The 26,293-nt window shown below is 50.8% G+C and overlaps 1 protein-coding gene across 1 annotated transcript in view; it reads left to right on the plus strand.

The window, feature by feature from the left end:
• The first annotated feature begins 2,201 nt into the window (after nt 1-2,201).
• Nucleotides 2,202-26,293, plus strand: part of MLLT1 (MLLT1 super elongation complex subunit) — a 31,824-nt gene continuing 7,732 nt past the window's right edge. Inside the window, exons 1-9 of the mRNA XM_039355292.1 lie at nt 2,202-2,494; nt 7,816-7,996; nt 9,134-9,216; nt 11,822-11,965; nt 13,567-13,692; nt 17,408-17,998; nt 22,239-22,326; nt 24,718-24,829; nt 25,052-25,151. Coding sequence (XP_039211226.1) covers nt 2,483-2,494; nt 7,816-7,996; nt 9,134-9,216; nt 11,822-11,965; nt 13,567-13,692; nt 17,408-17,998; nt 22,239-22,326; nt 24,718-24,829; nt 25,052-25,151 — 1,437 coding nt within the window. The 5' untranslated portion in view covers nt 2,202-2,482. The remainder of the gene's footprint in view (nt 2,495-7,815; nt 7,997-9,133; nt 9,217-11,821; nt 11,966-13,566; nt 13,693-17,407; nt 17,999-22,238; nt 22,327-24,717; nt 24,830-25,051; nt 25,152-26,293) is intronic.

Below are 26,293 nucleotides of genomic sequence, written 5' to 3' on the forward strand. Positions count from 1 at the left end.
GCTTCTCAACGTTTGTGTGACGGCGACCCCCGTCACACAAATGTTCTGCGCATGCGCGGCGCCCTGCGCATGCGCGGCACCGTGCGCATGGGGGCGGCCCCCCACGCGCGACGCGCGTGCGCGGTGCCCCCCCACGCATGGTGCACGTGCACGGCGCTGCCCCCATGCGTGGCGCGCATGTGTGGCGCCCCCCCACGTGCGGTGCGCGTGTACAGCGCCGCCCCCATGCGCGGCGCGCATGCACGGCACTGCGAAAAATGGCGGATCGCCGCCTTTGGCGACCCCAGAAAAATGGTCGATCGACCCCAAATGGGGTCGTGACCCATAGGTTGAGAACCGCTGGAATAGAATATAGAATAAAACACAGAATTAGATAGACTAGAATATAGAATGGAATGGAACAGAATAGAATACAGCTGGAAGGGACCTTGGAGGTCTTCTAGTCCAGCCCCCTGCTCAAGTGGGAGAACTGTCCTAGACAATCTCAGATAAGTGACTGTCCAGTCTCTTCTTAAAAACCTCCCCTGATGGAGCCCCCACGATTTCTGGTGGCAAGCTGTTCCACTGGTTAATTGTCCTCACTGTTGGGAAGTTCCTCCTCAGTTCCAGGTTGCTTCTCTCCTTGGTCAGTTTCCATCCATCGTTTCTGGTCCTGTCCTCGGGTGCTCCGGAGAATAACGTGACCATAATTTCCACTGCTAAGCAAGACAGTCGCTAAGTGGGTTTTGCCCCATTTTACAACATTCCTTGCCACGGCTGTTACATGAGTCACTGCAGTCACACGGTCGTTAAGTGAACCTGGCTTCCTGGTTGTCAGAAGGTCGAAAAAGGGGGATCATGTGACCCCTGCATACATCATAAATGCGAGTCAGTTGCCAAGCGTCCAACATTTGGATCACGTGACCCGCGGGATGCTGCAACCGTCCTAAGTGTGAAAAACAAGACAGGGCCGTTGTAACTCTGAACGTTCACTAAATGAGGTGTTGTAAGTCGAGAACCAGCTGCATTTATTTGTCCTAATCTTTATTTTTTATTATTACTATTTGATAAAAGAGGTGAGGTGGCACAGCAGTGAGAGTGCAGTACTGCAGGCCACTTTAGCTGACTGTGTTCAGCAGGTCAGCGGTTCAAATCTCACCGGCTCAAGGTTGACTCAGCCTTCCATCCTTCCGGGGTAGGTCAGATGAGGACCCAGATTGTTGGGGGCAATGTAAATATATATATATATACATTGCTTACTGGTGTACACCGCTTAGAGAGTGCTTGCACTTAAAGCGGTATATAAGTCTCATAAATAAATAAAAATAAATAAGGCAGGAAACATACCTTAGTGCACACAGTCCTCAACTTGCAACTGTTCATTTACTGACTGTTCAAAGTTACAACTGCACAGAAAAAAGCGACTTACGACCATTTTTCACACTGACGACCATTGCAGCATCCCTGTGGTCACGTGATCCAAATTCAGAGGCTTGGCCACTTGACTCCTATTTACGACGGTTGCCGTGTCCTCTTTTGCAGGCAAAGTCAATGGGGGAAGCCAGATTCACTTAACGGCCGTGTCACTCCCTTAACAACCGAAGGGATTCGCTTAACGACGCTGGGCAGAAAGGCGGTAAAACGGGGCAAAGCTCACTTAACGTCTGAATTTCGGGCTCCGTGGCGGTCGTAACTGGAGGACTTACCAGCCCTCCCTGTCTTCCACCCAACCACCCCCCTGCAGGGTGGGCTGGGCTGATGGGTAGCAGAGCCCACTTATCCCCAAGATCCCCCCCTCCTGATTGCTCAGTCAAAACCCCCACTCCACCCCACAAGGTAAAAACTGGGGGGGGGGAAATCTTCACCTCCCCCCCCAACCCAAAGTCCTGCCCTCCGAGGGTCTTCGCTTCACCTTCTCCTCATCCGGTCGGGGCAGCAAGTCCAGCTCGGGGGAGCGGAGGGATCCCGCGCATATCCGCCGGCAGCGGCTCCTCAATGAGGACTAGCCGCCCTCCTTGCCTCTCCCTCCCTCCCCTCCCTCCCTCGCTGGCTCTCCCAGCGCTCCGCCGTCTCCCGGGCAACGCGCCCCCTCGGCTCCCATTGGCCGGCTGGCGGCCGCCGCTGTTCCCGCCCTCTCGGCGCCGCTCCTATTGGCGGGACGGAGAGGCGCCGGAACGCGCGCTCCCATTGGCCGGGAAGGCCGCTCGTCTCAGAGCGGAGCGGCGGGGGGGGTTTCCGGTTCCGGTGTGTAGGAGGCGGCGGCGGCGGCGGCGGCAGGAGCAGCAGCAGCAGCGCTGGCGGCGAAGCGAGGCTCGGAGGGGGCCGGGCCCAGCGCGGCGCGGACACGCCAGGCCGACTCCCGCCCGGCGCCGAGCCATGACGAGGCGGCGGCGGGAGCAGCAGCAGCAGCAGCCGCCGCCGCCGCACCCCGAGCCCTGAAGGGAGCCGAGCCAGGCCGAGCCCCGTAGGCCCCATCCCGCCAGGCAGGCGGCCTGTCCCCGCCATGGACAACCAGGTGAGGAGGAGGAGGCGGCCCGCCCTTTCGCCCCCCCTCTCAGAAATGGGCGGGGCCAGCCTTCACAGGGCGCCGGGCGGCCACGCCCACACCCCTGGAGGGGCGGGGTTGGGCGGCTGGCCACGCCCCCCAGTCCCTCATGTTAGCCCCCCCCGCCCATCCGAAGGAGAGATGCGAGTGGGAGGGGGCGGGGAGAGATTTCTGGGGTGCCATCCCCGTTGAATTGCGGGGGGGAGGGGAGAATGTGAAGATAGACAGCCGGGGGGGAGGAGCCTGCCCGTCTGAAGGGGCGTGGCTTCCTCAGGCCAGGGGGAAGGAGGGTGGGGGAGCCAGGGGCTTTCCCTCCTTCCCTCCCTCCCTCCCAAATGGGGTCCCTCGTATTGCTGGCAGCTGCCCTCTCCCCGTCCATTGCACTTGGGGGGGACTGCCACCCCCTCCACCCCACTTCTTTGGCATGCATCTGCGGGCAGCAGTGAGGATGCATCTGCCAGTTGTGGGGCACACTGGTGTGTAAGGTGAGTGAGAGTGGGTGTGTCCGAGGCGCAAGGCAAGGCTTCCTTACCTGATGCATCAGAGGCACTGGAGACTTTGGAGAAAGTGCAGAGAAGAGCAGCTAAGAGGATCAAAGGCCTGGAGACGAAAACACACAAAGAACGGCTGCGGGAACTGGGAATGGCCAGTCTGGAGAAAAGAAGGACGAGGGGGGACAGGAGAGCAGCCTTCCAGTATCTCAGGGGCTGCCCCAAAGAAGAGGGAGTCAAGCTCTTCTCCAAAGCGCCTGAAGGCAGGACAAGAAGCAACGGGTGGAAACGAATCAAGGAGAGAAGCAACCTGGAACTAAGGAGAAGCTTCCTTGACAGTGGGAAGAATTCACCAGTGGAACGGCTTGCCACCAGAAATCGTGGGCGCTCCATCACTGGAGAGGTTTTCAAGAAGAGACTGCACAGCCGCTTGTCTGAAATTGTAGAGGGTCTCCTGCTTCAGCAGGGGGTTGGACTAGATGACCTCCAAGGTGCCCCCCGACTCTGCTATTCTGATTGATTGATTGAAGGATGACAAAGGTGGTCCTCGGCTTACGTCCGCAATTGAGCCCAGCGTTTCTGTTGCTAAGTGGGACGTTTGTGAGAGTTGCCCCATTTTACGACTTTGCTTGACACAGTTGTTACGTGAATCTCCGCAGGCGATAAACCAGTAACACGGTGGTTAAGCGAAGCCAGCTTCCCCTGTTGACTTGGCTCGTCACAAGGTGGCAAATTCACGCCAATTGCCAAGCCTTTGAATTTTGGTCACGTGATCCTGGGGAGGTTGCGACGGTCATAGCTATGAAAGATGGTCATAAGTAACGTTTTTCAGCCCGTTGTGACTTTGAACAGTCACTCAATTATCTGTTTTGAGTTGAGCTGTAGTAGAACTACGTTACTACCACAGTTGCCATGATGAGGTGAGTCCCGTGCGGTTGCAGTCTCCCACACCCGCCTGGTTATAATAATAATAATAGAGATGGAAGGGTCCTTGGAGGTCATCTAGACCAACCCCCTGCTTAGGCAGGAAACCCTATACCATTTCGGACAAATGGCTGTGCAGTCTCTTCTTAAAAACTTCCAGTGTTGGAGCATTCACCGCTTCTGGAGGCAGGTTGTTCCACTGGTTAATTGTTCTCACTGTCAGGTTGCCATTTGCAATCTCCTGCGTGGTGGAAGTTACAAATGGTGGTTGTGGGATAATTGCAGCTTTGCCATTGCCAGCTGGTTGCCAACTGCCTAAATTGCAATCACGTGACCCTGGGGCAGGGGTATGCAAGCTTGGCTCTTTTGTGATTCGTGGACTTCAACTCCCAGCTATGCTGGCTCAGGAATTCTGGGAGTTGAAGTCCACAAGTCACAAAAGAGCCAAGGTTGCCGACCCCTGCCCTGGGGGAACACTACAATGGCCGCAGCTACATTTTCTCGTTCAGAGCTGTACCTTAAAACGGTCACTAAATAAGCAAGATTAGGGGACTCGAGGCTAAAGCATATAAGGAATGGTTGCTGGAATTGGGTCTGTCTAGTTTAACAAAGAGAAGGACGAGGGGGGACATGATAGCAGTGTTCCAATATCTCAGGGGCTGCTCCAAAGAAGAGGGAGTCAAGCTATCCTCCAAGGCGCCTGAAGGCAGGACAAGAAGCACCGGATGGAAACTGATCAAGGAGAGAAGCAACCTAGAATTAAGGAGAAACTTCCTGACGGTTAGAACAATTAACCAGTGGAACCACCCGCCTCCAGAAGCGGTGAATGCTCCAACACTGGAAGCTTTTAAGAAGAGACTGGACAGCCATTTGTCTGAAATGGTATAGGGTTTCCTGCCTGAGCAGGGGGTTGGACTAGATGACCTCCAAGGTCCCTTCCAACTTTACTATTATTCTTAAGATGGGGAGCAGACGACTCTCGTAGATGTAAACTATATATAATTGCAATGTGCGCCCCTGTGGTAAGCTGTAAATAGTAACTTATAAGCAGCACCGAGTTTACCTATCGTAGCAAATTAGCACATTGCAAAAACCTAACCCAAGACTAGTAAGGTTGGCCATGGGGAGAGATGAATGTAGTAAGGAAGCTGTTTAGTTATGTATTGATTGGGTTTGTGCTCTTCCTTTCAACTTTTATAACCCCTCGCGGCATCTGACCTGCAAAACATGGGAAAGGTTGCGTCAGCATTCAAACCTTGAGCATCTCTAGATCTGTCGTGTGGATGTTTGTAAGAATTGAAACATCTTACCCAATTCTTTTGTTGGAAATCCAAAATTAGGGTGTCCACGGGGAGCCCAAAAACCAGACGGATGGCTTTACAGCGAAAGGCCCACCGTGGATATAAAACAGACCCTGGCCTTCAGACATGCAATCACAGGGACTAACTTGGTTTTTTTCTTTTTTCTTTTAAACCATCAGTTGTACATCTGTTCTAGTAACTTCCCCCTGCTAGATGCTTGGACTGCTTATTAATTGAGCCAGTATCTGTTGGTTCAATTGCAATTTGGCCTCTTATGAACTCCAGCTGCTGATATAAACCCCGTCCCGGGCCCTATTCAGAAACAGGGATTATTCCTGAACAGACCAGCAACTCCCAAACCCCACAGGCACGTTTTTTTGTGACTCCGCTTTTTTCTTTTCTTTTTGAAAAGAAGGACTAGGAGTGACAGGGTAGCGTTGTTTCCATATCTCAGGGGCTGCAACAGAGAAGAGGGGGCTAGCCTATTCTCTTAAAGCAGGGGTTCTCAACCTTGGCAACTTTAAGACTTGTGGACTTCAACTCCCAGAATTCCTCAGCCAGCAAAGCTGGCTGAGGAATTCTGGGAGTTGAAGTCCACAAGTCTTAAAGTTGCCAAGGTTGAGAACCCCTGCAAGTCTAAAGCAACAAGGCAGGACAAAAAGCAACCGACTAAAACTGATCCAGGAGAAGAGAAGCAACTTAGAACTAAGGAGAAATGTCCTGACAGTGAGAACAATTAACCAGTGGAACGGCTGGCCACTAGAGGTTGTGGCTGCTCCATCAAGAAGAGACTGGATATCCATTTGTCCAGAATGGTATAGGACAGGGGTAGGCAAGCTTGGCTCTTTGGTGACTCGTGGACTTCAACTCCCAGAATTCCTGAGCCAGCCTGGCTCAGCTTGGCAACCTCTCCCTTTCCCCTCAGCATGGCTGGCTCAGGAATTCTGGGAGTTGAAGTCCACCAGTCATAAAAGAGCCAAGGTTGCCTAGCCCTGCTATAGGATCTCCTCCTTCCAACTTGGTTATTCTATTATTCTGTCATCTTTTTTCTCAGGCCCTTGGTGAAATTTTCCGGGGCCTAAAAAGCTGCAAAGGGCCCTCGTGCTGTCTGCTCCAGGCCAGTCCCTTCATTCCTGCAGACACTTAATAACGTACCCCCAAAATGCCAGAAAAGGCTAATAACTGGAAAGGCAAAATATGCGTCTTGTCTTTCCTTTTTTCAGCTGCTTTGCTCTGCCCTTGTACCTTCCTGAACTGGAAAGGCCTTCCTTCCCCCTAAATCAGTGGTTCTCAACCTTTTTAATGCCGCGACCCTCCTTGTCGTAAGTCGAGGACTACTCAACCGGTCGTAAGTCGAGAACCACTCAACTGGTACAGCACTGTTTGCAGAATGGGACTTTTGGCGGGCTCAGCAGGGCAGAGACAGCCTGGACCATTCCTATTGGCTTTTGAAAGCCGTTAGAATTAGACTCTATTCAAGAGAGTCTATTCTATTGGCTTTCAAAAGCCAACAGAATAAAAGGGAGTAGCACAGCTAAGGAAAAGGGGGAAAAAAAATGGTGGACTGCGTTGTTTGGCGACCCCCGTGAAATGGTCGTTCGACCCCAAATGGGGTCCTGACCCACAGGTGGAGAACCACTGGCCTAAATGCTAGAATAGCTTAAGAAAATTCAGGGCTCACCTTTGCCTCCAAACAACGTGGGGTGTAGGTGTGGGTGGGTGTGCTTGTAAACATCACCCTATATTTATGTGGTAAGCCCTGGCCCGCAGTTGGAAGAGGCTAGCGCATAGACGTTGACCTACAATCTGGGTGGAGCAATTTGCCTTCAGCTGATCCACGGGTCGTGTGTGAAAAATTAAATGCACGGTGCGTTTTTATGTTTCCAATCGTCGTGAGCCCATCTGGGGAGGACCTCCTAGAGCAGTGGTTCTCAACCTTTTTAATGCTGCGACACCCCCCCCACCGGTCATAAGTTGAGGACTACTCAACCGGTCATAAGTCGAGGACTACTCAACTGGGGCAGCACCGTTTGCAGAATGGGACTTTTGGCGGGCTCAGCAGGGCAGAGACAGCCTGGACAATTCCTATTGGCCTTGGAAAGCCAATAGAATTAGACTCTATTCAAGAGAGTCTATTTTATTGGCTTTCCAAAGCCAACAGAATAAAAGGGAGTAGCACAGCCAAGGAAAAGGGGGGGAAAAATGGTGGACTGCGTTGTTTGGCAACCCCCGTGAAATGGTCGTTTGACCCCAAATGGGGTCCCGACCCACAGGCTGAGAACCGCTGTCCTAGATCCTGCAGGTTTAGGTTCCACATCAGTTTTTCCAAATGAATATCTTCTTAGGAGCCGCAGAGTTCCCAGCTAGTTCTAAACAAAGGGATCAAAACATTTCTCCTGCGGTTGTCTGGCCTGAATTTTCGACAATTGGCGTAACTTTTTCTTTTGAGCAGCGACCGTCGCCGCTCACCAGCTAGGTCTACTTGACTAACAGGCTGTTTCTGCCTTCCTCCTCCTCCTCCTCCTCTTTCTCTGCCCCTCCCTCCCCTTGCACACATCCCCTCCCCCTTTCCTAGTGTACAGTCCAGGTGAAGTTGGAGCTCGGACACCGTGCCCAGCTGCGGAAGAAGCCCACCACGGAGGGGTTCACCCACGACTGGATGGTGTTTGTACGCGGCCCGGAGCAGTTTGAAATCCAGCACTTTGTGGAGAGGGTGGTCTTCCGCCTCCATCAGAGCTTCCCTAAACCCAAACGTGGTGAGTGGGCCTCCGGGCGGGCGGGCGGGCGGGTGCGCCGGGCCGGGCAGGGGGTGTACCTTGGACCAAGAGGCACGTTGGCGACCCGGTCTCTGGGCAGAGGGATGCTCTTGTGGGCTGCTTGGGTAGCCTGTGGTTGGCCAGGTTGGGAAGTATTTATGTATTTATTTATTTATTTATGAGACTTATATACTGCTTTAAGTGCAAGCACTCTCTAAGCGGTGTACACCAGTAAGCAATGTGTGTGTGTGTGTGTGTGTGTGTGTGTGTGTGTGTATATATATATATATATATATATATATATATATATATTTACATTGCCCCCAACAATCTGGGTCCTCATTTGACCTACCCCAGAAGGATGGAAGGCTGAGTCAACCTTGAGCCGGTGAGATTTGAACCGCTGACCTGCTGAACACAGTCAGCTAAAGTGGCCTGCAGTACTTGCACGCTAACTGCTGCGCCACCTCGGCTCATGTCAAAGTACAGGCAGTCCCCGACTTAACGACCAAATGGAGCCCCAAATTTATGTTGCGGAGTGAAACAATTGTTTAGGTCAGCGCTTCTCAACCTGTGGGTCGCAACCCCATTTGGGGTCGATCGACCATTTCACGGGGGTCGCCAAGCAAGGCTGTCCGCCATTTTTTTCCCCTTTTCCAGCGGGTGCCTTACCTCCCTTGGGCTGGGCCAGCTGGTGGCCCAGCCGGTGGTCAGCCTGCTCCGTCTCTGCTGCTTGCCAGCTACACCAGCTACGCCAGGGGGCGGCACCACGCATGCACGGCGTTCCCGGGCAGGGAAAGTCCTCGACTTACGACCGGTTGGTTTAGTCCTCGACTTACGACCGGTTGGGGGGTCGCGGCATTAAAAAGGTTGAGAACCACTGGTTTAGGTGAGCTTTGCCCCATTTTACGCCCTACCTGGCCACCGTTGTCAGAAGGTCGTGCAAAAGGGGATCCCTTTGACCCCGTGATTGTGGGGAGGTTGAAACCTGCCTGCAGGTCGTATTATGGGTAGCGGAGCCGTAGGTCACCCTGTTTTAATTCTCGTCCCTGGCCTGGTTTACAGAGGCTGCTCTGCTGCTGCTGCTGCGTGGGAAGTCTTGTTAATGCTCCTTTTTATTTTCCTCCCCCCCCCCAGTTTGCAAAGAGCCCCCTTACAAAGTGGAGGAGTCCGGCTACGCGGGCTTCATTATGCCCATTGAGGTCTACTTCAAAAACAAGGTATCGTTTTTTTATTCTCCAGCGCTGTCCTTCCTTCCTCCCTGCCTGCGTTTCGTTTCCTTCTGCGGCAATTTCACCTTCCTGGAGGGTTTTTTTTTGCGGGGAGGGGGGCTTCTAAGAAAAATCCAAGTCAGTGAACAGAAAAAAAGACTGTAATAAGTATGTATGTTTAGGCATCTCCAGTTCTGATCTACACACACCACCTTCCCCACCTCCTAGCAGATAATTCTTCCTCACCCCAAACTCATTACCCTGCCTCTGGGGAAATTGTCGAGCCCTTCACATCGACGCTCAACGTCTAAAATGCTTTGGGCAAACTAGTTTTTTTTTTTAAAATAAAATAAAAAAAACTGAGCCGTTTTGAAGACCACCCAACCATGTCAGCTACAGGGGCGGCCAAAATTGTGGAAACCTTTTGGGAGAAAGTGTTCAGTAGAAATGTCACGTTTGGTTGTTTCTACCCATTTTTCTTCTAATTTCTTTATAACTGTAGCCTCGTTCACTTAATAATACTATTTTACATGGCTTTCTGGGTGACCGGTCAACTCATAATAATAATAAAAGCAATGGATAGGAAGACCAGAAAAATAATGACAATGAATCATGCCCTTCGTCCATGCAGTGATATTGACAGACTTTATCTACCAAGGCAAATAGGTAGGCGTGGAATGCTACAAGTACATCAGATGGTTGAAGAAGAAAAAATGGCTTTGGAAGAATATCTGAAGAACAATGATGAAGATGCACTGAAATTAGTATATCAGGAAGGCTTACTAACTACTGGAGAGACCAAACTGGCCTACAAGAAGGACCAAATGACGAACAGAATAGAGGCATGGGAAGACAAAGCACTACATGGCCAATACATGAAAAAAATAGCTGGGAAAGCAGATATTAACAAGACCTGGCAATGGCTAAGAGCAGGAAAATTGAAGAAAGAGACCGAGGGACTAATTCTGGCTGCACAAGAACAAGCCTTAAGGACAAATGCATATAAAGTCAAAATTGAGAAGACAGCAACAGACAGTAAGTGCTGCCTATGCAAAGAAGCTGAAGAAACAGTGGACCACCTGGTAAGCTGCTGCAAGAAGATCGCACAGACTGACTACAAGCAGCGGCATGACAAAGTAGCAACAATGGTGCATTGGAAGATCTGCAAAAAATAGCATTTGCCTGTAAGCAAAAACTGGTGGGATCATAAAATAGAGAAAGTCATAGAAAATGATAAAATTAAACTGCTCTGGGACTTCAGAATTCAAACAGACAAGCACCTGCAACATAACACCCCAGACTTAACAATCGTCGATAAGAAAGACAAAAAAGTCTGGATAGTGGATGTGGCAGTGCCTGGAGATAGCAGAATAGAAGAGAAAGAACTGGAGAAGATAACAAAATACAAAGACCTACAAATAGAAATAGAAGACTGTGGCAAAAGCAAGCAAGGGTAGTACCAATAGTCATAGGCTCCTTGGGTGCAATCCCAAAACAACTGGAGCACCACTTGAACACCATTGGCATTGACAAATTCGCTATTAGTCAATTGCAAAAGGCGGCCTTATTAGGAACTGCTTCCATCCTGCGACGAGATCTGTGATACCATCAAACATCCACATCTGCCTATCCCAGGTCCTGGGTAAGGACTCGCTAGGTAGAGAAAATGCCAAATCCAGTCTGAACATCTGGCTGACTGTGCAATGATCCTCAATAGTAGTAGTAGTAGTAATAATAATAATAATAATAATAATAATAATAATAATAATAAAGTTGGAAGAGACCTTGGAGGTCATCTAGTCCAACCCCCTGCTCAGGCAGGAAACCCTATCCCATTTCATTATACCATGGTACTTTGCACCATCGCTTTAATTTTACAAGCTCACTAAATGAAAGAACACAAAAAAAAAACTTGATAGCGATCCCGTAACGTACTGACAAATGTCCTCAACTTTGATACAGGACATCAATCACTGAATCCTACTGTGATCTAATTGGCTCATGGCCAAAAGAAGATGACCCCTGATTGGCTCTCTAAATGCTCACGCTCATTGGCTACCATCAGACGAAGGAAAGCTGCCTGAGATCAACCTAAGCCAGTTGTGCTTCCTTTTTCTGGTTATTTGACTATCACTTGTCATAGAATGCAGTACAGATCATTGAACAAACTTTGTTGCATCACATTCTTGATTAAATTATCTTTATTATAATTTTATGGTACTACTCCCCCCCCCCAAAAAAAGTGGTGTTATTAGCCATACAACCTCAAAAATACACTTTTCCCAAAAGGTTTCCACAATTTTGGCTACTACTGTATAAAGTGATAGCAGGTCTGCTCCCGTACATATCAGCCTGAGCCCAACAACACAGGATTTTGCCATATTCTAGCCAAGATTTTTGTTTAGATCGGAATGATCCTATCCTGTACTTTGACCCTGCTCTCACAGGGCCTCCACCTCCACCGCAGAAGGATTGGCCAACGGTGATGTTGAGTTTGGAGAGAATTTACCTGTTCACACTCAGTTCTTCTCATTTTGCTGCTCTAGTCGTCCGAACACGGAGACGCAATTGCAATCTTTTGAGAGTTGTTGTTTTTTTTCCCCTCTCCTTTTAGGAGGAACCGAAAAAAGTTTGCTTCACCTATGACCTTTTCTTAAACCTTGAAGGAAACCCCCCAGTTAACCATTTGCGGTGCGAGAAGCTGACTTTTAATAACCCCACCAAGGAATTCCGTCACAAACTCATCAAAGCCGGAGGGGTGAGTAATTAAGGAGCGCAGCCCTTCCTAGGGACTAGGGCAGGGGCAGGCAACCTTGGCTCTTTTATGAGCTCTTTTACGAGCCGGCCGTGTGCTGCAGCTGCCAAAAAGGCCAACACAGTGCTAGGCTGCATTAACAGAGGGATAGAATCAAGATCACGTGAAGTGTTAATACCACTTTATAGATCACGTGAAGTGTTAATACCACTTTACAAGGCCTTGGTAAGGCCACACTTGGAATCCTGCATCCAGTTTTGGTCACCACGATGTAAAAAAGATGCTGAGACTCTAGAAAGAGTGCAGAGAAGAGCAACAAAAAGGATCAGGGGACTGGAGGCCAAAACATATAAGGAACAGTTGCTGGAATTGGGTGTGTCTACTTTAATGAAGAGAAGGACGAGGGGGGACAGGATAGCAGCCTTCCAGTATCTCAGGGGCTGCCCTAAAGAAGAGGGAGTCAAGCTATTCTCCAAAGCGCCTGAAGGCAAGACAAGAAGCAACAGATGGGAACTCATCAAGGAGAGAAGCAACCTAGAACTAAGGAGAAACTTCCTGACAGAACAATTAACCAGGGGAACAACCTGCCTCCAGAAGCAGTAAATGCTCCAACACTGGAAGTTTTTAAGAAGAGACTGGACAGCCATTTGTCTGAAATGGTGTAGGGTTTCCTGCCTGAGCAGGGGATTGGACTAGATGACCTCCAAGACCCCTTCCAACTTTACTTTACTACTATTATATGACTCGTGGACTTCAACTCCTTGGTTCAGGAATTCTGGGAGTTGAAGTCCACAAGTCATAAAAGAGCCAAGGTTGCCTACCCCTGGACTAGGAGAACGAAAATGGTTTGGTGAGGTTTTTTTTTTCTTTCTGTCTATCAAGTTTTCCATCTTCAAAGGAGGTGTCTTTTGTCTGGGCACGGGACCTCGAAGATACGTTTGACACCCTGGCCTTTTAATAATTATTATTATTAATAATAACTCCGTGTGTCGTAGTTGGCTGGCTGGGGGATTCTGGGAGTTGGGAGTCCACCAGTCTGAATGTGGCCAAGTTTGGGAACCCCTTACTCTAGTCTAGACCAGGGGTAGGCAACCTTGGCTCTTTTATGACTCATGGACTTCCTCTCAGAATTCCTGAGCCAGCATGGGGGAACTATGGTCCCCTTCATGACTCATGGACTTCAACTCCCAGAATTCCTCAGCCAGCATGGGGGAACTAGGGCCCCCTCATGGCTCGTGGACTTCAACTCCCAGAATTCTCCTCCCAGCATGGGGGAACGATGATCCTTTTATGACTGGTGGACTTCAACTCCCAGAATTCCCCAGCCAGCACAAGGAACCCTTTTATCACTTGTGGACTTCAACTCCCAGAATTCCTGAGCCAGCATGGGGGAACTATGGCCCCCTCATGGCTCCTGGACTTCAACTCCCAGAATTCCTCAGCCAGCCTGGCTCAGCTTGGAAACCTCAGCATAGCTGGCTGAGGAATTCTGGGAGTTGAAGTCCACGAGTCAAAAAAGAGCCACGGTTGCCCACCCCTGTCCTAGATCTTGCCTGGTGAGAAGCAGAACTTCCAAGGTCGATAACCGCTTGCTCTCTTTGCAGGTGATGGTCATGCCGGAAGGTGCAGAAGCCGTCTCCAGGCCGAGCCCCGACTACCCCATGCTTCCTACCATCCCCCTCTCGGCCTTCTCTGATCCTAAGAAGTCCAAACCATCCCACGGATCAAAGGTGAGTCACTCTGGGACACCGGCGGTCCTCGGCTTAACGTCCACAGCGCAGCCCGACATGTCCCTCGCCGGGCGAGACCCTCGTCAAGTGGGTTTCGGTTCCCCCATTTTGCGATTTTTCCTGCCACGGGCGTTTCAGTTAGTAACACGGTTGTTAAATGAATCCAGCTTTCCTCCCCCCTTGGTTTTGCCAGTCAGAAGGTTGCAAAAACGGGACCGTGTGACCCCCGGAGACACCACGGCTGTCGTAGGTATGAGCCCGTTCCCAGGCGTCTGGGTTTTTGTTCACGTGACCCTTGGGGGATGCTGCAACGGTTGTAAGTAATAATATAATAATAATAATAATAATAATAAAGTTAGAAGGGACCTTGGAGGTCATCAAGTCCAACCCCCTGCTCAGGCAGGAAACCCTACACCATTTCGGACAAATGGCTGTCCAGTCTCTTCTTAAAAACTTCCAGTGTTGGAGCATTTACCGCTTCTGGAGGCAGGTTGTTCCGCTGGTTAATTGTTCTCACTGTCAGGAAGTTTCTCCTTAGTTCCAGGTTGCTTCTCTCCTTGATTAATGAAACTGTCATAAGTCATTGTTGTTTTTTCCCCCAATCCCTTTGTAATTTTGAACTGGTTGAAGATGGCCACTGTGTGTTCTTGCACTGACTTCTGAATTGTTTTCTTATTTGTTAATTTATTTATTTTTTTGCTGTGGTTTCCTTCTATACATTTTGCCTTGAAGGTTCTGTCTAAAATACGCTTCCCCCCTCCTTCTCCAAAATTCCCACCCTTCCTTTTTTTTTTAATTTTAACGGCTATGATGAAAATAATGGAAAGGGGAAATTAAACATATTAACAGAGGCGCAGATACATGCATACCTGGTGTTTTTCAGGAAAGAAAGCCCATTGGAAATGACTATCCTTAAGACACCACAAAACCTCGGCACGGTTAATTCTCGAAATAGCTCCTAATTGACGCTAGGTAATTGCATAATATCCCAAAGACAAAGAGTTTGGAAAACTGCTTTAGTGGGGAATGAAAGTGGTTGTTTTCCCGTGGGAAATAGAAAATAGGAGAAAACCACAGTGGCTGTTTTCTGGGAATTAAAAAGTCCTGATGTGGAAAACAGGTCCGACTTTTTTTCTCTTGTTCCAAAGTGCAGAATGAAATAGTTGGCCCGAATTTCTTAACAGTTGTAGTCTTTCAACAAATGTGAGTTTAGCAGGATTTGGCGTCTCTTTCTTTCCAAAGGTAGTCCTTGACTTATAACCGTTTGTTTAGTGACCAAAGTGACACCAGCACTGCAAAACGCGACAGGACCATTTTTCACACTTCACACACTTACTAAACTATACAGGTATAGTATAGGGGGTACCTTGCTCAATAGTAGTAACTGTGAGAGGGATCTCGGAGTCCTAGTAGACAATCACCTAAATAGGAGCCAGCCGTGTGCTGCAGCTGCCAAAAAAGGCCAACACAGTGCTGGGCTGCATTAACAGAGGGATAGAATCAAGATCACGTGAAGTATTAATACCACTCTACAATACCTTGGTAAGGCCACACTTGGAATCCTGCATCCATGTTTGGTCACCGCGGTGTAAAAAAGATGTTGAGACACTAGAAAGAGTACAGAGAAGAGCAACAAAGATGATCAGGGGACTGGAGGCTGAAATTGGGTATGTCTAGTTTAATGAAGAGAAGGACGAGGGGGGACAGGATAGCAGCCTTCCAGTATCTCAGGGGCTGCCCCAAAGAAGAGGGAGTCAAGCTATTCTCCAAAGCAGGACAAGGCAGGACAAGAAGCAACAGATGGAAACTCATCAAGGAGAGAAGCAACCTGGAACTAAGGAGAAACTTCCTGACAGTGAGAACAATTAACCATTGGAACTACCTGCCTCCAGAAACTCTGAATGCTCAGACACTGGACAGCCATTTGTCTGAAATGGTGTAGGGTTTCCTGCCTGAGCAGGGGGTTGGACTAGATGACCTTCCAAGGTACCTTCCAACATTATTATTATTATTATTATTACATCCCCAGGGCTCACGTGATCAGAATTCAGACGCTTGGCGACTGACTCGTGTTTACGACGGTCGCAGTGTCCGGGGGATCATGCGATCCCTTTTGCAACGTTCGGACGAGCAAAGTCACTGGGGAAGCCAGGTTTACTTGCTTAACATCTGTGACGAGAAAAGGGCGTAAAATGGGACAGACCTCACTTAACCCCACTGCCTCGCTTCGCCACATCAGTTTTGGGCTCAATGGTAGCCGTAAGTCAGCCTGTATTTAAGCAGAGGCAGGGCAGGCTCCTGTGTGAGACAATTCAAGGTGCGCGCTATGTTTCCCAGCGGTCTAATCTGGTGTTCCGGTTGCTACTCCTAAAAACCAGCATCCTGCACGCCAAGGGCAGGTAACGGCTTAGTCCTTCCAAAGAGCAAAGTCTTGTTCAGCCGACGCTTGGACCATGCAAAGTCTTTGTGTTGTCCCCAAAGTGAACCGCTGCTGATTTTGTGCCCTTGCAGGAATTGGGGATGTCTAGTTTAACCAAGAGAAGGACTAGGGGAGACACGATGGCAGTCTTCCAGTATCTCAGGGGCTGCCTCAAAGAAGAGGGGGGGGGGTGTCAACCCATCTTCCAAAGAACCAGGACAGGAAGCAACAGATGGAAACTTATTAAGGAGGGAAAAAACTTAGAACTAAGCAGGAATTTGTTGACAGTGAGGAGAATTAACCGGTGGAACGACTTGCCTCCAGAAGTTGTGGATGCTCCATCTCTGGAGGTTTTAAAGAAAAGATTAGACAATAATTTGTCTGAAATGGTCTTGGGCAGGGGTAGGCAAGCTCGGCTCTTTTATGACTCGTGGACTTCAACTCCCAGAATTCTGGGAGTTGAAGTCCATGAGTCATAAAAGAGCCGAGCTTGCCTACCGCTGGTCTAGGGCAGTGTTTCCCAAACTTGACCATTTTAAGGCATGTGGACTTCAACTCCCAGAATTCCACAGCCAGCAATGCTGGCTGTGGAATTCTGGGAGTTGAAGTCCACATGCCTTAAAATGGTCAAGTTTGGGAAACACTGGTCTAGGGTCTCCTGCCTGAGCAGGGGGTCAGACTTGAAGACCTTTGAGGTATCTTCCAGCCCTAGGATTCTATGATTCAGGGAGGGAGGGAGGGAGGGAGGGAAGGAAGGAAGGAAGGAAGGAAGGAAGGAAGGAAGGAAGGAAGGAAGGAAGGAAGGAAGGAAGGAAGGAGATGGAAAAAATGATAGGAAGGAAAGAAGGAAAAATGATAGGAAAGAAGGAAACTCATCAAGGAGAGAAGCAACCTAGAACTGAGGACGAATTTCCTGACAGTCAGAACAATTAATCAGCGGAACGACCTGCCTCCAGAATCTACGGGTGCTCCATCACTGGAGGTTATTAAGAAGAGACCAGACAGCCATTTGTTTGAAGTGGTACAGGGTTTCAACGCCTGAGCAGGGGGCTGGACTAGATGGCCTCCAAGGTCCCTTCCAACTCTTGTTATTTGGAGCAGGAGAAGGAGGAAGGGTCTGCTTCGGCAGGGGGCTGGACTAGAAGGCCTCCAAGGTCCCTTCCAACTCTTGTTATTTGGAGCAGGAGGCGGAAGGGTCTGCTTCGGCAGGGGGGTGGACTAGAAGACCTCCAAGGTCCCTTCCAACTCTTGTTTACTCTGTGGTTGTTGTTTCCCTCCCCCCCCCCTGGTGTCTAGGAGGTGAGCAAAGAGGGGGGCAAGCTCTCCAAGCCCCACAAAGTCACCCGGGAGCACCGGGAGAGGCCCAGGAAAGACTCGGAGAGCAAAAGCGCCTCGCGGGACCCGGAGCGGGAAGCCGGCAAGGCCGCCAAGGAGCCCTCCAAGAAGCACGCGGCGGCCGAGAACAAAGGGCCGAAGGAGGAGAAGCCGGTGCCCAAGGCCGTCCTGAAGGAGGCCAAGCTGGCCCTGAAGGAGCACAAGCTGGAGAACGCCTCGCCCAAGGGGGGGGCGCCCCCGCCCTCCGAAGGGAAGCCCGCGGCCAAGCGGCCCTTGGTGGTGGAGTCGCCCAAGCCCGCGGGCAAAAAGCCGAAGAAGAACAGCTCCAAGGGGGCCAAGACCCTCCCCACCAACGCCCACCGGACCACCAACACCACCACCACCACCTCCTCCTCCTCCTACGCGGAGAAGAAGCCGCCCAAGGAGAAGCTGCCCGGCGCCAAAGCCGAGAAGGCCAAGCCAGAGAGCGAGGCCAAGGCCGTCAAGAAGCCCATGGAGCTGACCGTGGCCGAGGAGTCCAACTCGGAGGACGAGGCCTCGGTCAAGTCAGAGGTGAGCGCCCGGGCCTGGCCGGCTGCCCCACTCGGTCACCTGGCAAGGGCAGGACCCCCATCCGTTGGGGTTTTGCCACGTGCCTGCAGGTAACCCTCACCCAACGAACCAGTGGTTCCGGCTAATGAAACGTTCCAAAGAACTTCTGGGCATTGATTTTCCTAAAAGTCTTTTATTGTTACAAAATGTGGGCACAGGCACAACGGAGGGATGCTAGGATCTAAGTTCTCTTCCTCTGAGCAGTTCAATTATCAGCCTGTTCCCTCCCTAAATTAGCCGTCATATCTCACATTATCCAATTAGTGTGAAGGTCAAAGGTTTCCTTCCTCTCTCTTTCCCGGGCTTTACCCTCCACCCCCCTTCTGCTCTGTATTAACCCCATAATTACCAGACAGTTCTGCATATTATCAAAAGCAAGAATAGACAATATTTGCAGCGTTGACAATTAGTGTGAAGGTCAAAGGTTTCCTTCCTCTCTCTTTCCCGGGCTTTACCCTCCACCCCCCTTCTGCTCTGTATTAACCCCATAATTACCAGACAGTTCTGCATATTGTCAAAAGCAAGAATAGACAATATTTGCAGCGTTGACAGATGATCGCAATTGAGCCCCCCCCCGCAATTTTTTTTTTTTTGTTGCTAAGTGACAAAAGTTACGATCTTACTGCCGTGGTTAACCAAGTCACTGCCGTCGCTAAGTTAGTCATACGGTCGTTAAGCGAATCTGGCTTTCCCCCCCCCTTGACTTCGCTTGTCAGAAGGTCATAAAATGCGGTCACGTCTCACACACACACACACACACACCCCGCAACCGTCATACATACGAGTCAGTTGCCCGCTGTCTGAGTTTTGTGACCGTGGGGTGGGGGAAATGCTGCTGCAACGGTCGTAAGGGTGAAAAATGACCCTGAGCGGCTTTATCCCCGTGCCGCTGTAACTCTGAACGGTCACTAAATGGACTGCTGTAAGGCGAGGACTGCCCGTACTTGAATGAAGCTCAGGCAGTTACAGAAGTAACGTAAAGCTGAATTGGAGGTTCCCTCTCTTCTCCCCCCCCCCCAGCCATCCCCCCGTTATCTGCAGAAATGCAGGCCACCCCTGACTTAACGACGGTTCGTTTAGCGACCGCTCAAAGCTGCAACGGCACTGAAAGAAGCGACTTAGGACCCTTTTTACGTACTTAACGAGCATTGCGGTGTCTCCCCGGTCATGAGATCAGAATTCAGACGCCGGGCAGCTGGTTCATCTTGACCAGGGTTAGGCAACCTCGGCTCTTTTATGACTCGTGGACTTCAACTCCCAGAATTCCTCAGCCAGCATGGGGTAACTATGGCCACTTCATGACTCGTGGACTTCAACTCCCAGAATTCCTGAGCCAGCCTGGGGGAACTATGGCCCCCTCATGACTTGTGGACTTCAACTCCCAGAATTCCTGAGCCAACATGGGGGAATTATGGCCACTTCATGACTCGTGGACTTCAACTCCCAGAATTCCTGAGCCAGCATGGGGGAACTATGGCCCCCTCATGACTGGTGGACTTCAACTCCCAGAATTCCTCAGCCAGCATGGGGGAACTATGGCCCCCTCATGACTGGTGGACTTCAACTCCCAGAATTCCTCAGCCAACATGGGGGAACTATGGCCCCTTCATGACTCATGAACTTCAACCTCCCATGAATTCCTGAGAATTCCAGCAGCATGGGGGAACTATGGCCCCTTCATGACTCGTGGACTTCAACTCCCAGAATTCCTGAGCCAGCATGGGGGAACTATGGCCCCTTCATGATTGGTGGACTTCAACTCCCAGAATTCCTGAGCCAGCATGGGGGAACTATGGCCCCCTCATGACTCGTGGACTTCAACTCCCAGAATTCCTGAGCCAACATGGGGGAATTATGGCCACTTCATGACTCGTGGACTTCAACTCCCAGAATTCCTGAGCCAGCATGGGGGGAACTATGGCCCCCTCAGGACTCGTGGACTTCAACTCCCAGAATTCCTGAGCCAGCATGGGGGAACTATGGCCCCCTCAGGACTCGTGGACTTCAACTCCCAGAATTCCTCAGCCAGCATGGGGGAACTATGGCGCCCTCATGACTCGTGGACTTCAACTCCCAGAATTCCTGAGTCAGCATGGGGGAACTGTGGCCCCTTCATGATTGGTGGACTTCAACTCCCAGAATTCCTGAGCCAGCATGGGGGAACTATGGCCCCCCTCATGACTCGTGGACTTCAACTCCCAGAATTCCTGAGCCAGCATGAGGGAAACTATGGCCCCTTCATAACTCGTGGACTTCAACTCCCAGAATTCCTGAGCCAGCCTGGCTCAGCTTGGAAACCTCTCCCTTTCCCCTCAGCATGGCTGGCTCAGGAATTCTGGGAGTTGAAGTCCACGCATCAGAAAAGAGCCGAGGCGGCCTACCCCTGGTCTTGACGACGGTTGCAGTCTCCTAGGATCGTGTGATCTCACAATTTGCGACCTTCCGACCCGATTTGTGTGGCGATCATGTCCCTAACTTAATAACAACTGCAGCGATTTGCTTAACCGCTGCGGCCAGACACGTCGTAAAATGGGGATGGGGGGAGAAGGCACTTAACAGACGTCTCACTTAACGACAGAAACATTGGGCTCAGTTGCGGTCGTAAGTCGAGAACCGCCTAGGTCGCATTCAGGCGCTAGTATATTGCTTAGGAAACAGGCGCTCAGTTCCCGGGATCGACCCGGGCTGGCTGAAGCTTCCGGCAAGGCTCCTTCTTGCGTTCGTGTCCTTCCCTCCTCCCCCCCCCCCTGTGAATGTCCCCTCCTGGCGGGTTTAAGAGACTTCTGGGATTGTCCCAGTCAGTTTCCGACAGAAGAGGCAACCTGCCCGTCCTCTTGGAAAGCCGCTGGACCCAGGGAGTCCTCGACTGAACGACCATCCGCCCGGCAGCCAGTTCAGCTGCAACGGCCCTGAACAAAGCAACTTATAACCGGTCCTTGTACTTATATCCATCTTAGCATTCTCCCCCACCACACACACACACACACACACAGTCTGTGTGATCGAAATTAGATCACTTGGCAACCGGCATGTATTTGTGGCAGCCTTCTGAGGTTGTGGGATCCCCGGCCGGCTTCCGACAAGCCAGAGTCCCCAGGAGAAGCCAGATCTCCTTAATGGCCTTAACCTGATTTGCTTAACCCATGATTTGCTCAGCAACTGGGCAAAAGGTCCAAGAATTGGGTTTAACTCAGTTCACCGCCGCCTTGGTTAGCGACGGGCATTCTGGCCCTGATTGTGATAAGATGAGGATTACTTGTAAGACACGTGTGAATGGAGAAAACTCTGGAGACCAAAAGGCTGGGGGGGAGGAAGGAAGGAAGGAAGGAAAGAAGGAAGGAAGGAAGGAAGGAAGGAAGGAAGGAATTGAATGGATGAGTGAGTGAATGAATGAATGTCCCAAAGTTGCTTTTTTCAGGAGACAATTGAAACTTCCTTGTTTTTCTTTGAAGATGTTTCCCTTCTCCTCCAAGAAGCTTCTTCCGCTCTGACTGGATGGTGGGGAAGGGAAGGATTTATACTCCTTGCAGACCGCTGGTCATTTGCCTCCTTTGAGAGAGTCGTTGAGGCCACTTGGAGGTTTCTCGGGGTCACCAGAGTGGTGCAAGTGGGTGTGGAGCTTTCTTGGAACTGCTGAGGACATCATCCACCTCCAGTCCACCACACCGTCCCCTCAGCAGTTCCAAGGAGTCTCCACACTCATTTGCACCCCTCAGGTGACGCTGAGGACACAGACAAAGCTCCAGGTGGCCTCAACGACTCTCCAAAATAAGGCAAATGACCAGCAGTCTGCAAGGAGTATCAATCCTTCCCTTTCTCTACCATCCAGTCAGAACTGAAGAAGCTTCCTGGATGAGGAGTGAAAGGTCTTCAAAGGAAAACCAGAAAGTCCTGAAAAAGCACCTTCGGGACAACCGTGACGTGGACGACGGAGAATCTCCATAGACGGATGGATGAATGAATGAATGAATGAGTCAAGACTGCTAACGTCGAATGTTCTTGCTTGCCATATATGAAGAAGCAAACATGTTTATTTAGCCTGCATGTCACTTCTAGAGTTAAAGCAGACAATACTAGCCTAGTGGATGGGAAAATATGCTAGCTAACCATGAATGAATGAAATGAAAAGAAGAGGCAGGGGGCTCCCCCCTTTTAATGACATTCATCTCTCTTCTTGTTCCTTTTCTGGGGGGTGGCAAAGTCTGCCGTATCCAGTCCTTCCAACTCCAGCTCCAGCTCCGACTCCAGCTCCGATTCTGATTTTGAGCCGTCTCAGAACCACCGTCAAGGTGCGTGGCTTGGGGTCGCTTGCCCCTTCCCCCCCCCCACCCCCAGGCCTAGGCCTGGATTAAGCCTGGGCAGCCCTTGGGGACCTTGATCGCTTAGGCCAGAATTTCCCAACCTTGGGTGGACGTCAACTCCCAGAATTCCATAGCCATCAGGGAGAATTACACCAACTTTAAGATGGTGGACTTCAACTCCCAGAATTCCCCAGCCAGCACGGAGAAATAAACTAAATTTTAAATGGATGGACTTCAACTCCCAGAATTCCCCAGCCAGAATGGGGAATTAAACCAACTTTAAGACAGGTGGACTTCAATTCCCAGAATTCCTAAGCCAGCATGGAGAATTAAACTAAATTTTAAAGGGATGGACTTCAACTCTCAGAATTCCCCAGCCAGAATGGGGAATTAAACCAACTTTAAGACAGGTGCAATTCCCAGAATTCCTAAGCCAGCATGGAGAAATAAACAATTTTAAATGGGTGGACTTCAATTCCCAGAATTCCTAAGCCAGCACGGAGAATTAAACTAAATTTTAAATGGGTGGACTTCAACTCCCAGAATTCCTAAGCCAGCATGGAGAATCAAACTAAATTTTAAATGGGTGGACTTCAACTCCCAGAATTCCCCAGCCAGAATGGGGAATTAAACCAACTTTAAGACAGGTGGACTTCAATTCCCAGAATTCCTAAGCCAGCACGGAGAATTAAACTAAATTTTAAATGGGTGGACTTCAGCTCTCAGAATTCTGGGAGTTGAAGTCCAGCCACCTTAAAGTTGCCCAGGCTGAGACCCCACCCCCCCACCCCCGGTCTTAGACCACAACTCGTCCCAAATCCTGTGGATGCTCTGCCTTGTCCGAGGCCGTGAGCGTCTTCAGGACCTCTTGGGCAAGGAGCTGAAATGAGGAATTATTATCCCCTCGTCTCTCCCGGACAGTTTTCAAGTTTCCCAGTGCATATTTTTTTTTCCTCATTGGGGAAGACAGGAAATAGAGCAAATGGGTCCCTAATGCCCCCACCACCCCCAACCTCTGGAGGCTTAGCTCCTTTCGTCCTTGGGGTTAAGTTTTTTCTTTCTTTTTTAAAATAAATAATTTGTACCTCCTGCTGAGAAATTGGGGGCCTGGGCTAGCTGCAAAGCCACTTCCCGCTGGCCCTCTCCCCGCACGGAGGCGTCTGCAGAGGCCTGTGCTCAGGTGTGGGAGGAGGATCTGCTGCCTCCCTCAAACCTGCAGGCTGCTTTGCAGATCTTAACCGGGTCACCCCTGCCCAATAAAAGACCCCTTTGAAAAAAGGAGCAGCCCGGGGGAGAATCGGATGAGAAAAACAGAAAAACGAAATGGATAGACAAGCCGTTAACTCTTATAAGGCTGGACTGGGGTTCCCATTTGGCCTGCCAAAAATACCTGAGTGGGTGTGGAACCTTTTTTGGAACTCCTGACAACATCATCTGGCTCCCAAGAGGCTTCTTCAGCTCTGACTGGAGGGTGGAGAACGGGAGGATTTATACTCCTGGCAAACAGCCGGTCATTTGCCTTCTTTCGGAGAGTCGTTGAGGCCACTTGGAGGTTTACCTGTGTCCTCAGGGTCACCTGAGGGGTACAAATGGGGGTGGAGCCTTCTTGGAACTGTGGAAAGGACTAGTCATATAATTATTCTATTCTATTCTCAATATTCTATTCTATTCTATTCTGTATTTCTATTCTATATTTCTATTCTATTCTGTATTTCTATTCTATATTTCTATTCTATTCTGTATTTCTATTCTATTCTATTCTATTTTCTATTCTATTTGCATCCTTTTAGAGAGTCGTTGAGGCCACCTGGAGGTTTACCTGTGTCCTCAGGGTCACCTGAGGGGTGCAAATGGAAGTGGAGCCTTCTTGGGACTGTTCAAGCTCCAACCCCATTTGCACCACTCGCCCTGAGGACACAGAGATAAACCTCCAAGTGGCCTCAATGACTCTCTAAAGGAAGGCAAATGACCATCTCTCTGCAAGCAGTATAAATCCTTCCCTTCCCCACCATCCAGTCAGAGCCAAAGAAGCTTCTGGGATGAGAAGCGAAACGTCTTCAAAGAATAATAAGAAAGTTCCGTAATGACACACATAAATCTCCAAGTAGCTTCAACGCCTCTCTAAAGGAAGGCAAATGACCAGCTCTCTGCAAGGAGTATAAATCCTTCCCTTCCCCACCATCCGGTCAGAGCCGAAGAAGCTTCTGGGAGGAGAAGCAAAACGTCTTCAAAACAAAACAAAAAAAACAAAAAGCAAAGAAGTCCAGTTGCCTCATTGAAAAAAATAAAAGCCCCTTTGGGACTTCTTCTCCAGTTCCCCCCCCCCCTTATTTTTGTTTTGTTTTGTTTTGTTTTAACGGCTGGGCTTCCTGCCTCCAGGGCCGCTGCGTTCCATGGTGGAGGACCTGCAGTCGGAAGAATCGGACGATGACGACAGTTCTTCTGGAGAGGAAGTGGCGGTCAAGTCCACCCCCATCAGCAGAGAGGCCAGGTGAGAGGGTGAACGGCATCCAATGCCCTTCTTTTGCGGGGGTGTGGTGTGTGTGTGTGTGTGTCTCCCAGCTCACCTCCCGTCCTCTCTGCAAGCCTTTATGAAGCGGTTTCTGGGGCCTTTCCTAACCTCTGCCTGCCTTCCTACTTGGGGGGGGGGGGTGGGCTCTGTCTGTCCCCACCCCAACTTCTCCCCTGATTCTCAACCCTCCCTTTTTTTCAGACTCAGCCACAGCGACAGCGACACCGACAACAGTGGGGACTCCTGCCTGCCCAGCCGAGACACGCCGCCCAGGCAAAAGGTCCCCTCAGCTAACAATAAGGTCAGCGTCCACGTCCAGCCCTCTGAACCAGCCTCAGCCCCTCTGCTGGAGCCACAAGGAGGGTGTGTGTGTGTGTGGAGGAGGGCACCCCTCCCCTTTGCCCAGATAGGGGAAGGGGCTCGTCGGAACGTGGAGTGCATGAAAAGCAACCTGGATCGGGAACACCCAGCCCCTCCTGACTTCTTTGTGGAACTGAATTCATGTGGGAAGGGGGGGAGTCCACTCTGCTGCTCCCTGGAACCGGGCCAGCCCAAAGATTAGGGGGGGGGTCTTCCCCAGCTAGAAACAGAATGGGGCAACTCGCTGCAGCCACCTCCCTGTGGCCATTTGGTCGTGACCATCTCACCGGAGTCCACTCCCCGTCGCCATCTTGCCACGGCCTTAGCGTTGTGCCGTTCTCCCTGCAGCCAACGTGCTGTGGCCATCTCCCCGCAGCCTGCTCTCGTGGCCGTCTTGTTTTGGGCAACCCGGTGTGGCCATCTCGCCATGGCCATTTCGTTGTGGCCATCTCTTCGCAGCCTGCTCACGTGGCCATCTTCTCATGGGCAACCCGGTGTGGCCATCTCGCCGTGGCCATCTCCCTGCAGCCTGCTCGCGTGGCCGTCTTGTTATGGGCAACCCAGTGTGGCCATCTCGCCGTGGCCATTTTGTTGCGGCCATCTCTCTGCAGCCAACCTGCCGTGGCCATCTCCCCCGTGGCCATCTCCCCCTGGCCATCTTACGGCCAACCCAGCGTGGCCCATTTGCCCTGGCCAACTTGCCGCAGGATAATTCCAGACATGGGATACCTCGGCACGATCAATATCACCTGTCACCGTTTCTTGGACGTCGTTTCCATGGACCCAAATGGAAATAAGGTGCAAGAAACGGTGGCCGGTGGCCTCAATTCCGCTGGGTTGCCTCACGTGGATTGTCCCAGCTGTCCCGCTGCCAGGTTGCCCGCAGCCAGTGGGCCGTGGCGAGTGGTGTTGTAGACCCGCCAGAAGGCCCCCTCAAGGGGTCAAGCTTAGCAGACCCCACCGAGGCATCAGGGTAGGGGTGACTGCCAGAACACACAGGATCGGCCACAGCGGAATCCAAGGGACGGTTGGTGGGCATCTTCCAGGGGAAGACTTTGCTTGGCCCAGCACCTGGGATGTTGC

The sequence above is a fragment of the Crotalus tigris genome, unplaced genomic scaffold (assembly GCF_016545835.1).
Source record: "Crotalus tigris isolate CLP2741 ecotype Arizona unplaced genomic scaffold, ASM1654583v1 scf7180000018656.1905471916:244674, whole genome shotgun sequence".
Classification (NCBI taxonomy): Eukaryota; Metazoa; Chordata; class Lepidosauria; order Squamata; family Viperidae; genus Crotalus; species Crotalus tigris.